This window comes from Vitis riparia, chromosome 6 (genome assembly GCF_004353265.1).
Source record: "Vitis riparia cultivar Riparia Gloire de Montpellier isolate 1030 chromosome 6, EGFV_Vit.rip_1.0, whole genome shotgun sequence".
In the NCBI taxonomy this organism is placed as follows: Eukaryota; Viridiplantae; Streptophyta; class Magnoliopsida; order Vitales; family Vitaceae; genus Vitis; species Vitis riparia.
The window spans coordinates 1,314,894-1,329,146 of record NC_048436.1 but is presented as its reverse complement, the minus strand read 5'-3'; the positions used below and the strand labels follow the sequence as shown (position 1 = coordinate 1,329,146).

General features: G+C 31.1%; 1 protein-coding gene across 1 annotated transcript; it reads left to right on the top strand.

The window, feature by feature from the left end:
• The first annotated feature begins 4,071 nt into the window (after nt 1-4,071).
• On the top strand, nt 4,072-5,152 carry LOC117916278. The gene is made up of 4 exons (XM_034832232.1): nt 4,072-4,519; nt 4,615-4,733; nt 4,843-5,029; nt 5,088-5,152. The coding sequence occupies exons 1-4, from the start codon at nt 4,165-4,167 to the stop codon at nt 5,150-5,152; spliced, it is 726 nt and encodes a 241-aa protein (XP_034688123.1). The 5' UTR covers nt 4,072-4,164.
• Nucleotides 5,153-14,253: the final 9,101 nt, after the last annotated feature.

Here is a 14,253-nt window from a genome sequence, read left to right as displayed (position 1 = left end):
ATATGTCAAATTTCACTAAAAGAATTACTACGACCATAGATTTCATGATCACATGTCCTTTGGATCACCTAAGGGGACACGATGTCTCAAACCCATGAGATATCCTGGTGTCTCTATTGAGAACACTTAGTGCCATTAGACTTTATCAACTGTCACCCAATCCATAATAATATATGGCCACTTTAGGGTCTCACCCATAGTTCAAAGACTGTTGTTGATTTCAAGATAGCTTCAATATCTTTTCAGAGTTGAGAATCCATGTAGTATAGTAGCTTGGTGAATTATGACAACTGATAACCTTACATTTGTTTCACCATAGGTCATGTTTAGTGTATATCACACATACTAGTGCACTCACTATGAGAAACTCATCCCAACAACCAAGATAAATCCCTCCAATAAGGAGGTAGTGCACTATAGTCTTTACTAGATTTTCCAAATCCATGAACTAACTATGGACAACTTATCTACTTACAAGGAACCAATGACTTGTATCCATTGTGCAACTTTTAATGCACCTAAATCATGTACAATGTAAGAGATATGTGTTAAATGCTCAAATCAATGTCAATGCATAAAAGTGATACCAAAGGGATAGTCAAGTTTGACTTTGTTACATCATGTCTTGCTTTTAGGGGCTTAATCACAACATGTGTACCCTTTGGGTCCTTGTAGACCCTCCATTTTGTCATCTTAGCACATGTAACACTAGATGTTCCTCCTATTTCCCTTTTACCCTATAGTCATCCCTTAGTAGTCTATTGACACTCATTTAACTTACTCTTTCTGAGATACCTTCAAGGACCTTTTGGTTTAGGGACTCATTGGACCCCATATTGTGCCCTTTGGCAGCCTCGACTTATATATAGGATTTTCATTTTCTTTTCTTTTTTGGATAATTCATTTAGGTATACCTTTAGGACATCATACTTAGGCATATTCAAGTACACTTTTTAAGACACTTAGATAGTCCCTAAGTTACTCAGGCACTTTTTTGAGCCTCCATTTTTGGCTCATTTAATCTCCACCCTTGATCCATTTTGAAGCCCTAAAAATCACATTTTTCACCTCAACCATCGTTGGCTACCTGCCATTTTCTGAGAGCTTGCTTTCATTTGTCTCATTTCCTTTCTCTTTCTCCTCATCTTTTTTTTTTTTTCTTATACCCATATTTTCATTGTGCCTTTATGGCCTCTTTGTCACATTTTTCCATCCAAGGTTGAAGAGTAAGTAAAACCCCACTTTTTGATTCTTACAATGACTATTTGGGATTCTTGGATAGTGTTTGTGGGTTTTTGGCTTATGAGATTTGGTTTTGGTATTTAGATGTGGGTTATTGGATGTGGGTATGTGTTTATGTGTTTGAAATTTGGATATTGGATATTTTAGATATGGGTATTTGGTTTGTATTTTTGGGCTATGGGTTAGGTATTTAGTGTTTGGAAGAATTTGATTGTGGGTATTTAAATTTTAAATCAGGGCTGGGGTTGTTTAATGTTATCTTAATTGGGTTGTGGGTATTTAGATTTTAAGTTGTAGGCTTGGGTTATTTTATTTTATTTTAATTCAGTTGTGGGTATTTAGATTTTAAGTTGTGGGCTTGGGTTGTCATTACTCATTTTGGGTTTTGTTTTGCATGAGACCATGAGGTTTCTTGGAGTAGAAGTCTTGAAAACTATATTTAAAAGGACACAAGTCCTAGGCAAAAAAGGGAGGACAACCAGAGAGCATAGTTCTGAAAGGCGCGCCTAGGCTCGGGGCGGCGCGACGCCACCCTCCGGCGCCTCGCCTGAAGGAAGGCGACGCCCCTTCACGAAGGCGCCGCTTAAGCGCGCAAGGCGCTTGCCTCCAGCAAGGCGCGAGGCGGTCGCCCGAGGCGTCTCCGACGGCCCGACCAGGTACGCGCTTCTCCTCCTCCTTCTCCTCCTTCTTCTTCTTCTTCTTCTTCTTCTTCTTCTTCTTCTTCTTCTTCTTCTTCTTCCTCCTCCAGTCGAGCTGCAGAGACGCCCCAGCCAGCCCTAATTTTTTTTTTTTTTTTTTTTCTGGCCCAAAACGACGTCGTTTTGGACACTGTTCACTTAAGTGCACAGGGACCAAAACAACGTCGTTTTGGACCCTGTTCTTTTTTTTTTTTTTTAAAAAGGCCAAAACGATGCCGTTTTGGTCTGTTCCTTCCATCCAGCCCCCTTTTCTGGTCTTTCTCAACCCGAGACCACTGCCACTCTTTGCCCTAGCCTCTTCCGTGCTGGAGAAGTGAAGAAGAAGAAGAAAAAGAAGAAGAAAAATAGGGGGAAAATAGGAGAAAAAGAAAGGGGAAATAGTCACGTACCTTCCGGACCTCGGTATTTTTCTTTTTTCTTCACTTTTCTACATTTTTTTTCCATTCTTATCTCATAACTCTCATTGGTAATTTTTTTTTTTTAAATATAAATATTATATTTTGAGTTTTTGACATGAAAATTTTACAAAATAAAAATAAATAAATAAAAAGCACTCATGCATATTTGTTGTTAATGTGGTATTTGATAATGTGATATGCATTTTTTTTTCAATTTTTTTTTTCTTAATTTAATTATAATTATTTTTTTGTGGAGTATAGATGATTTGTTTGCAAGATGGATAATGAGAGTGAAACTCAAGTGGACTCTAGTGCAAGTGGAAGAAAAGATCCGGGGTGGAAATATGGTCGTTTGGTTAATGAAAAAGATTTGAACACCATCATATGCATTTTTTGTGATAATGTAACCAAAGGAGGCATATATAGACACAAACAACATCTTGTTGGTGGATATAGAAATGCTAAAAAGTGTAGAAAATGTCCGGAACATGTTAGAGAAGAAATTGAAGAGTATACGAGTTCCAAGAAAAATCAAAAAGAGCAAATGAATATGGGGAGCGAATATGTTAATGAAGATTTGTTTGGTTTGGAAGATGAAGATATTGGTGAGGAGATTAATAGTAGAACGAATGTCACCAACATTTCTAGTGGAGGTAGTAACCGAGGAGGAAGTGGTGGTGGGACGTTTTCTTCAAAAAAACCAAGACAAAAAGGTCCTATGGATCATTTTTTCACTCATAATGCAGAGACGGTTGTTCAAAATCGAAGAAGTGGAAAGATGAATCAAACTACCATCAATGATGCCTACAAAAAGGAAGCAAGAGAAAGAGCTTGCATGCTTATCACAAGATGGATGTATGAGGCTGCTATTCCATTTAATGCAGTCACATATCCGAGTTTCCAACCAATGATTGAGGCTATTGGCCAATATGGTGTGGGTATGAAGGGACCAACTTTTCATGAGGTAAGAGTTACTAACCTTAAGAAAGAATTGGCTCTCACAAAAGATTTGATGAAAGATCATATGGTGGAATGGGGGAAAAATGGATGTTCAATTATGTCGGATGGATGGACCGATAGGAAAGAGAGAACTTTGGTGAACTTTTTGGTTAATTGTTCAAAGGGAACCATGTTCATGCAATCCATTGATGCTTCTTCAATGATCAAGACGGGAGAAAAGATGTTTGAGTTACTTGACAAATGGGTAGAGCAAGTTGGTGAGGAGAATGTTATTCAAGTTATAACAGATAATCACTCAAGTTATGTGATGGCAGGTAATAAATACTATTTCTTGAATTTTTATTTACTTTTAAAATTTGAATTATTTATCTTGAGAACTTATGTAAATTTATTATCTACAATTTCATATAGGGAGGTTATTAGAATTAAAGCGCCCACATTTGTATTGGACACCATGTGCTGCACATTGCCTTGACTTGATGTTGGAAGATATTGGAAAGCTACCAAACATTAAAAGGACATCGGATAGGGCTATATCACTAAATGGGTATATTTATAATCGCTCAGGGCTACTCAACATGATGAGGCGGTTTACTGGACAAAGGGAATTGCTTAGGCCTGCTAAGACTCGGTTTGCAACTGCTTTCATCACATTATCGCGATTGCATGAACAAAAAAACAATTTGAGGAAGATATTTACAAGCTCAGATTGGTCAGATAGTAAATAGGAAAAAGAGCAGAAGGGGAAAACTATAGCCAATATAGTTCTAATGCCATCATTTTGGAACACTATTGTGTTTTGCTTAAAGGTTTCGGGTCCCCTAGTTCGTGTGCTTCGTTTGGTTGATGGTGAAAAAAAAGCTCCTATGGGATACATCTATGAGGCCATGAATAGAGCTAAGGATGCAATTGTGAGAAGTTTTAATGGAAATGAAGAGAAGTACAAAGAAATCTTCAACATCATTGATAAGAGGTGGGAGATTCAGCTTCATCGGCCTTTGCATGCAGCAGGGTACTTTTTGAACCCGGAATTCTTCTATGATAAGCCAGAAATAGAGTATGATGCCGAGATTATGAGTGATTTGTATAAATGCATCTTAAGGCTAACAAGAGACCCTGCTAAGCAAGAAAAAGTTGTGGCCGAAGTGAGTTTGTTCACAAATGCCCAAGGACTATTCGGGAATGAGTTAGCTGTTAGGACAAGAAAGACTAGAGCACCAGGTTAGTTATTTAGTTTTGTTTATTTAAATGATTAGATTGTATTTTTGCTAAAATAGGTGAATTGTTTCACTAAATTGTTAATATCTATACTACAACTGAATGGTGGGCTGCATATGGAGCTTCAGCTCCAAATTTGCAAAAGTTTGCAATGAAAGTCCTCAACTTAACATGCAGTGCATCAGGTTGTGAACGGAATTGGAGCATCTTTGAAAATGTGAGTGACCAAATCCAAAATAATTACAAGTAATAGTCTAATAGAGTCTTGAATGTAACTTAAAAGTTAAAACTTTAAAATATATTTATGAGCTTATGAATTTTTGCAGATTCATAGCAAGAGGAGAAATAGGTTAGATCATCAACGCTTGAATGATTTGGTGTACATCAAGTATAATCGAGCCTTGAAGAGAAGATACAATGAACGTAACACCATTGACCCAATTTCCTTGAAAGATATAGATGATAGCAATGAATGGTTGATAGGGAGAATGGAAGATGAGGATTCTCATGGAGGTGCACAAAATGATTTTGTATTTGATGATGACAATTTGACATAGGGTGATGTTGCTAGAGCTGCTAGAGCTGAGGAGGCCAGGTTTGATACTAGAGCTAGAGCTAGAGCAAGCTCAAGCATAATACCACCAACAAGGGGGATAGCTTCAAGTTCTAGAACTTTGCCTTCTCATTCACTAATAGATGAAGATGAAGATGGAGACATGGTTGATTCAGCAGATGAAGAAGATGGGGAAGGCTACAAATGTGGTGATGGAAATGATGATGATGATGATTTTGTTGATTTAGAGGAGGAGTGATGATTGCTTGTTGTGGACAAATTTGTGATTTAAGTGTTTGTTAATGATGTTTTTGAATTGTGGACAAATTTCATGTTTTGGACCTTTAGGTTTGGAAACTTTGGATTTGGATATGTATTAGGCAATTAGCAATATGGATTTGGATTTGTTTTTATGCTTGGAGTTCTTTATTTTTATGTTTTTTGTTTATTAAATTGAAGTTTTGGATGATATTTGATGATTTATGTGTTTAGGACAAATAAATGATTGTTAAATTTGATTATATTATATAAAAATATATATGTAAATTAGGGTGCGCCTCACTTCACTAAAGCCCGCGCCTTAGATGCGCCTTGCGCCTCAGGCTCTAGGACTACTTTGCGCCTTGGTGCGCCTTGAGCCTTTTAAAACTATGCCAGAGAGAGAAAAGTGTTGCTACTTTGTTTGTTTTTTTTTTGTTTAGGTTTTATCTTATTTTTTTAGGGGGTTTTTTTCGAGTGTTTTTTTTAATGGTATATCATTGGTGAAAGAGAGTTTTTCTTGATTGCGTATGTCGTGCAATGATTCCTAGTGAAAAATTAAAGAAAAACAAAAAGAAAACACTCAGATTTAACGTAGTTCAGTAGATTGTCTACGTCCATAGGAACAGGGAAGAAAACTTTCACTATATGTCAAATTAGGATTACATAAAAGGGTATTTATACTAACCCTCAGGTAATAAAATTCAAAAAATACCCTTAACAATAAAAATATAAGCTTGAATGACAAATGTCGTCGTTCCACTTCGCTCAACTCCGATATTTGCCCATTTTTCTCCATATATGTTTTTCCCTCAATATAAGCCACATACTATAACAACTTTGGAGTTGTCTATTTGTTTTTGATGCCATATTCGTATCTTGGAGAGTCAGGATCGATTTAAGGCTACATTTGGGTACGTTCTTTCTTCCTCATCTCTTTATTTATATTATAGTTTTGTTCTTTTTAGAATTTCTTAGATTTATCTTGTTCTATATCTATTATATTTGTGAGCATTTTAGTATTTGAATATTTTTTCCATCTCTGTTATTCAATTCTTTATTATTTGGGTTATCTGTCCATTATACTCTACATTTTGTATGTATGCACATTTGTCTAAATTTTTTTGCTAATCTATATGTTTGTTATTTTTATTTATTATTTTGTTGATATGTGTTACTATACATATTTTATTTTGTTTCAAGTTTCCTACATTTGTGTAATTTCTGTCTTAAATTTTCTGTAATTCTATTTATGTTACTCTTATTGCCTCATATTTCATTTCTTGCCATATTTGGGTTTTTATTTTTTTTATTTTTGCTTGAGTTTTTCTTTGTTTTTTAATAAGATTTTCAAAAAACTAGTTTTAATCAATTCCAAAATAGTATTCTTTAATAAATAATCTAGAATTTAGCTTTCCATAAAGTGTAGAAATTTATTTTTTCATAACCCAGAAAATTGGTTTTTTAATAAATCTAGAAAAATGTATTTAATAGAAATAGTTTGAAATTTTCATTTTTAATAAAATGCAGAAAAATTGTTTTTAATAAAATAATCTAGAAAAACCATTATTATTAAATTCAGAAAATTGATTTCATATAAAATCATTAAAAAATCGTTTTAATAATTTTGTAATAAATAATTCAGAGATTCGTTTTTAATATATTCAGAAAATGGTTTTCAATTTAATAATCCAAAAATTCTTTTTTTATAAATGTAGATTTTTTTTATATTAAAAATCCAGTTTGTTTGTAAAGTCAAATAATTTTGTTTAATGAAAATTCTCAAAATAAGTGTTTGAATAAATGTTATGTAGAAAATTGTTTTTTTTAATAAGTTTGTTTAACGAAAATTCTCAAAATAAGTGTTTAAATAAATGTTCTTTAGAAAATTGTTTTTAATAAGTTTATTTAATAAAAATTCTCAATATAAGTGTCTTAATAAATGTTCCCTAGAAAATTGTTTTTTAATAAGTTTGTTTAATGAAAATTCTTGAAATAACTATTTTAATAAATATTCTCTAAAAAATCATTTTTTTAATAAGTTTGTTTAATGAAAATTCTTGAAATAAGTGTTTTAATAAATGTTCTCTAAAACAATAGTTTTTTTTTTTTTTTTAATAAGTTTGTTTAATGAAAATTCTTAAAATTCAAAGTTTGTTTTCAAAAAAGTTGTAAAAGTCATAAATTAATTAAATTTTTCAAAAGAAATGTTTTAATAATAGTTCTCAAAGTTATGTGTATTAAATGTATTTAAAGTTTGTTTCCATAAAAGTCTTAAAAGTTTTAATAAGTGTTTTAATAAATTCTCAAAGTAAGTGTTTTAATCCAAAAAAAAAATCTCAAATTTTCTTTTAAATAATTTCTCGAAGTTTGTTTTAATAAATTCTCAAAGTTGTTTAATAAAAACCCTCAAAATTTAATAACGTTCCTGATGTTAGTGTTTTAATTAATGTTTTTAGAACCGAATCGATCATTAAACTAGAAAAGTTATCGGTTCACAATTCACTAGTCAGACTGGTGGTTGAACCGGTAATGTTATAAATATATAATTTATATATTATTAAATTAAAAATAATTATAAAAATAAAAATAATAATTTATATATTATTTAAAAATGGTTTTTTTAAATAAAAAAATTAGTTTTAAATTAGAAATTAAAATTAAAATCACAATTTTAATTTAAAATTTGAATTTTAAAATTTATTTTTAAATCAAAATCTTATTTTAAAATCATAAATTTATTTAAATTATAATGTTTTCATTAATTTAAATTAAAATGACAAGTTTTAAAACTCATAAAGTAAAAAAATAACCAAAATAAAATAAAATAGATAATAATGGAGATGAGGTATGGATTTCATTGTTTATTTCTGTATTGGTTCTTTGTACACTCTTCCCCCCTGGATTATACTCATTTTAGTTATGGTGTAGTTTTAACTAAAACCTTTTTTATTTTATTCCTTCTTTTTATTTTCTCTGCTGATTTCCAGTAAGCTACTTTTGAGGACCAAGATTTAGGATGACCAGAATTCAAGTTAGTAATTTATTTATCCCTATTCACTTGCTTATTCCTAGCAACTCCTTTTTTTTTTTTTTCTTTTTTTTTTCTATTTTTATTTATCATTAATAACTTATTTTTTTTTGTCAAACAAAAATATGCATAAAGCAAAGTTTTTTCCACTTCACACAATTTTTTTCCATACATACTTAATGGAAGGATTTCCCCAACTTTTAGGTTGCATGTTTTACTAGTTTTACTTATATTGTGTTATGTAGTGTGTTATGGAATACATAAGTATTGTGAAACACTTTAAGTAAATCAATTAACACAAAATATAAAAATAATTGTTTGGTCCAAATTAAATTTTTTTGATAATTTTTTTATGATAAAAATAATATGTTTTAAAATTATTTTTTATAAATAAATTTATTTGAGTTAATATTCTATCAATCTATTCTTTTTTTTTTCTTCAATTTGTTTATTGCACTCTATTTATGAGTAGTTCTATTATGGTAAATAATCTATGTTAAAAAAATTGTAACATATTGGGAATCATCACAACTAAAATTTCCCTTTTGTTTTTTAATGGAGTGCTGTAATACTTTGATTGAAATATGACATTTTCGTAAAAAATAAAAATAAATCAATTAAAATATAATAAAATTATTTGTTTTGAATATGATATTTTCAATCACTAAATTTTTAAGTTAATTATTTTGTTGCATGTAAAATCTAATTTTTTTTTTAAATGAAAAAAACTACCTTCTAAAAAAAAAAAAAATTCATGTAAGTCACTAATCCATTAAATTCATTTTTTTTTTATTTTGTTGCAATATACTTGTAAAGAGGATTTTACTTACCTAAATTATTTTAGTTGTAAATAATAATCTTGTTTGATAAATAATTTATTTTGTTAATCATAAAATATTTTGAACTATGAATATTTTTCTTCTTCTTTCTATTAGTACACTTTTTTATATTTAAATTTTCTTTTTAATAAATTATTGGTTTGATATTTAAGATTTGATGTTTTATTTGATAGGGAATTCCTTTAATATAGATAAAAATATAATAAAAATAATTTGAGTTGAATAAAACATTTTTTGTGATTAAAATTTTACCTTAATAAATATGTTGTAATAAAATTCATTCTTTTTTATATTCCTTTTCAAGCATAAATTCTCTTTAATTAATCATTTTTCAAATTTACCTTTTTGTGAATTATGGAACATGGCAACATGGCATAAAAATAAAAATCATAAAAGTTACAATCCTTTATTTGGTTTCAACCATTCATCTCCATCCAAATCCGTTGGTTAATTGATTGAATATATATTTTTTTTTAATTCATTACTAGGGACCGAGTTTTGTACAAGTATCATAATGACCATTGGGTACAACTAGTCACATATAATATAGATTAAGACATGGTAAAATTTAATATTTATTACTTCATTAAACTATATTTAAGTTATTCACTTAAAACTTATTACTTAATTCTTAATTTAGTATTAATATTATTTGATAAAATTAACTTAAAATTTATTCTAAATTATCAAATTGATATATTTATCCTCATAAATTATAATTATGGCAAAAGAGATTGAGTAACAATGGAGGTCATAAAATAACAAAATAAATTATGGAGGTAATTAGGATAAAAGATGACAAAAATGTAAAATGAAATTGTGAACTTAAGAATAAGTTAATTGTTTTTACTTATCATTTAAAATTATTTTTTACTTTAAATCATACCATTAAATTATTTTATCAAATAGACTTAATTTACTCAATGATTTAAATTAAGTTATTAAGTCACTTTAACTTATTAAGTTGACTTACCAAACATCCACTAAGTTTCATTAAAGCACATGCTATACAACGCAACATAGAGATAAAAGGTTTCTTTTTTAGTTTAGTTAATATTGCCTAGTGTGGTAATTGTTTTCAAAAATAATTTTTTAGAATAGTTTTTGAAAATATTTTATAATGTTTTGTAATATAAAAGTTTGTTTGGAAACCGAAATATTTTTAACTTGTTTTTAATATTTTTAAATATATTTTAAAAATAATTTTTATATTTAGTACTTTATTTTTAATTATTCTACATATATGTATAACTATTTTTTAAAACAATACTCAGAAAACAAGTGAAAACAACAAAAAAATGTTATCTTAAAACACATTGTTTTCAAGTTGCCAAATATGTTTTCTTGTTTCTTTGTTTTGAATAATAGAAAATTGTTCTCGAAAATAGTTGTCAAACAAGCTCTAATTTTCTTCATTACACTCGGAAGTGAATTCATGCTTATCATCTTCATAGATTATGATTTTATGAAAAATACCATATTGTTTACATAAATTACCATATTAAGAGATCAGTGCATTAAGAGATCTGGGTATTGTTTAAAAGATTAATATTATTCAAGTTTAACAAAATCAACATACGATATTATATTGTTCAAACAATCACAACCTCTAACTTCATGAAAGATTATATTGCATGCCATTAAATGTACCACAAAAGCAGCTAAGGAAAATATTTGATCAAATTCTTCTTGTATTTAAGATGTCACCAAAAATAAATTCAAAAACTCAAATATCAGATTATGGAGTAAACCCCTGAAGACTAGCTGCACAGCTTTGGCTCCTTTTTCATAGGTTCCAACAGTACCATCGAGTCAAGTAACTTGGGCCATTGCCAGCTCACGCAGCACCATAGAATCTTCAGCAAGCAAAAAGACTTCCCCCCTCAAGGGGTACAGTTGCTTAGGCTTCCAGATTCTTGGATCTCTGATTGTCCAATCGGATGGCCTTGACTGGGAGAATTTCTTAGTTTAGCCCTGCTTAGTGTTGAAATTGAAGATAAGCTTCACACTGAACAAGATTTTCCAACCTGGGGCTTGCGTTCTTGCTTTGGTTCCCCTCCAAAGTCTCGCATTGCGCCCCCAAATCCAGTAGGAGTTTAACCCCTTGATGCAAACACAATCCATGAAAGGGTTCAGTATGACGAGATTGTTAGGGCAGTGCTTGCATTTCCATTAGGAGGTCTCTAAAATTGATGCTCTGAAGACTTGGTTTATCTAACCAAATAGCCCCACACAGTTCTGGAGATGGCGAGCAGTGGCTTAAATCAGAATAAGTATGAAGCTTGACCTGCCTGTAGGATTAGACTTGATCAGAGCAGGTATGATATGGTCAGTTCCACTGTTAGAGCTGTAGGAGCCAGATCTACAATTGCTCGGCGGATTAAAATTTGAGCTTCTTGAAGAGCTGTGATGTGAAAGACTCGTCTTCTATCCCTATCTTCTTGAAGGCAGAAGGAAGTTGGTCCTATTCCTTCACTACCCATACTTGTACCCTGAGGGTTTCAAATAACTTTTGTGTGATTCTATGCCTTTCATGGCTTTCTTAGCCCAAGCTTAAATGGATCCATGTCTCTGCCTCAGAAGTAAACCTGACAGCATTCCTTCAAATATTACATAATCACTTATTCATAATAATAATAATATAGTTATTGTATAGAGTTAGAACATACCAATTTCACTCTCATGGTTTCAGGCTGCAGCAAGTGCTAAAGTAAATACTTCTTTCGCAAATAACCAAATTTTGGCATGCCATCATCAGCCTTACATGAGACATTCCCGTAGGGCCCGGGTGTATTTGATTGCCATTTTGATTCTTGACTTGAGATGAAATTAAATCATCAGACAGAACCATATGAGTGTCCAATTGCACTTCTATGAGCACTACAAAGTCGATACCGGCCAAAAAAGAAGAGAAAGAAACAAAAGAGAAAAAAATATCTTAGCTACTTTCATTTTCTTTTATCCATATGATATCAGGAAGAAATTAATCTTTTGTCTAGGGTTGGAATATTCTTACCTCGCATAGGCCAAGTATCAGAATAGAGGGATCTTTTGTAATCACCTTGATTCAAAATGATGAAAGACAGAATTGCACAAAAAATATTTGAAACCCGAGGCATAAAGCATCAGTAATGAAGGAGTAGTAGCAGCTTTCTTTTGCACTCAACAAGATAAGGAGAAAGGCACTTTCATAAAGCAGCTCCTCAGGAATATCAGACTTTAGTCCTCAGAATGACTGCTTGAGATCTGGTTCCCAAAGCTCTAACTAGGACTAAGGATATGCCTATAAGCACCATGGATGCAACTGACTGTATTGTACTCAGCTTCATACAAATTCTACTTGAGATGTGGCTGCATTCCTTGTTGTCATGTTGTTTGGTTAGACAGAACATGCGCTCTCCTAATGATCTAGTCATACTGAAACCTTTTCATGGCTTCCGTCTTCATCAAGTGGTTAAAATCCTATAACAAGATTTGACAGTACAATGCTGGGAGTTTCAGCCAAACCAAAGTGAGAAAGCACCACACAAGTTGAAAACGCTTGTTTAGACTCAAACTCATCTTCAACTCCAACCTCAACAAGACTAAATCAAGAAAATCCTAAGTCAAGGATAGTCGATTGGACAATCAGAGATGCAAGAAGTTGGAAGTTCAAGCAACCAAAGCCTCTTTAGAAGGCAAGGAGTTTTTGTTGCTGAAGCTTTTATGGGGCTGAGCAAGCTGGCTATGACTCATTTTATTTGACTTGGTGGAACTATTGAAACCTGTGAAAATGGAGCATAAGCTGTGGAGCTAGTCTGAAGTGCTTTACACCTTAGTCTAATAGTTGAAACTTCCATGGACCTTATGATTTCAGTTTACAACTTCTCGAAACATGTTCCTGAAATGACAAAATACAAACGATGAATTATGAAATAAATGATTCTGAAGACAATATTGTTTAAAGATAATTCTGAACACTTTTCGCTTGAAACTACATATTTTACGAATTATAATTGGAGGAATCTGTTGAAGTAAACTCTATAGTTTATGGGCACATCATCCATTTTCAGGTTAATATGTATGCATTTATAAATTTGTTATGTTTAATATATGCTTAGAATGGATAACTATGAGGCAACAAAATGTATACGTGAGGAGGGGAGCAATAGTATGACATTCATATTTTGATCCTTACATGAATTAACTAATCATACAACTGGTGAAGAAGCAAAGAGGACTATCAAGGCTAGCCTGGATAATCATTAGGCAAAACATATAGGTGAAGAAATAAAAAATAAGCTTGAGAATAGTTTGTATCACCTATGTGATATTTCTCTTCATTATCATGTAGTATGTGTTGTGATTATACATGTAGTGGTTTCTTTACAGATACCTGGTCAAAGTTTTGGAAATCAATGAGAGTTTTCAAGCTTGTTTAGGGAATAAAATTTAAGTTTTATTTATTTATTTTTAAATTATAGTGATGTAAAGCAAGTTGTATTTGGGAAGGTTAAGGACCAATTTCATATATAAAAAAAATGTTAAAACTGCTTCAATGTACATTCAATGGCATGGCTTTAATGTCATGCAATATAATTAATGGCACTTTTCTCATGTAATCCATTAAAATATCATTATTAAATGCTATAATAAATGGATCTAATGGCCCTTCCACAAAATATTTATTAAATTACATCATATCTTTTGTGATATTTCAATTAAATGTTCAGTTGATGTTAGCCCTGAGCTATTCATAGTATCTAGAGACTTGAGCTCATGACCTGGAGTCATTCATATAATCGACTGCAGAAGCAAACCAAATTTTGTGTTTTATTTGAATAACATTACTCTTTTGTCCTTGAAAAAAAAAGTGATTGTGAAACATATTTATTATGAAAAAGGCCTTTTTTTTTTTGCTATGGAAAAAGTGCATAATAATCTAAAATCATTACCTCACAAATTCAACTTGTATAAGTCTTTGACCATGTAGATGACAAGAAAGAATAGGTATTATAACACTATTAAGCATGCCTGAAAAGAGAATTATAGACGAAATTGCAAAAAAAAAAAAAAA

Coding starts and splice junctions, on each gene's coding strand:
- LOC117916278 (XM_034832232.1), top strand. CDS start 4,165: ATGGGATACATCTATGAGGCCATGAATAGAGCTAAGGATGCAATTGTG. Junction 4,734..4,842: donor ATTGGAGCATCTTTGAAAAT/GTGAGTGACCAA, acceptor GAATTTTTGCAG/ATTCATAGCAAGAGGAGAAA. Junction 5,030..5,087: donor AGATGAGGATTCTCATGGAG/GTGCACAAAATG, acceptor TGATGTTGCTAG/AGCTGCTAGAGCTGAGGAGG.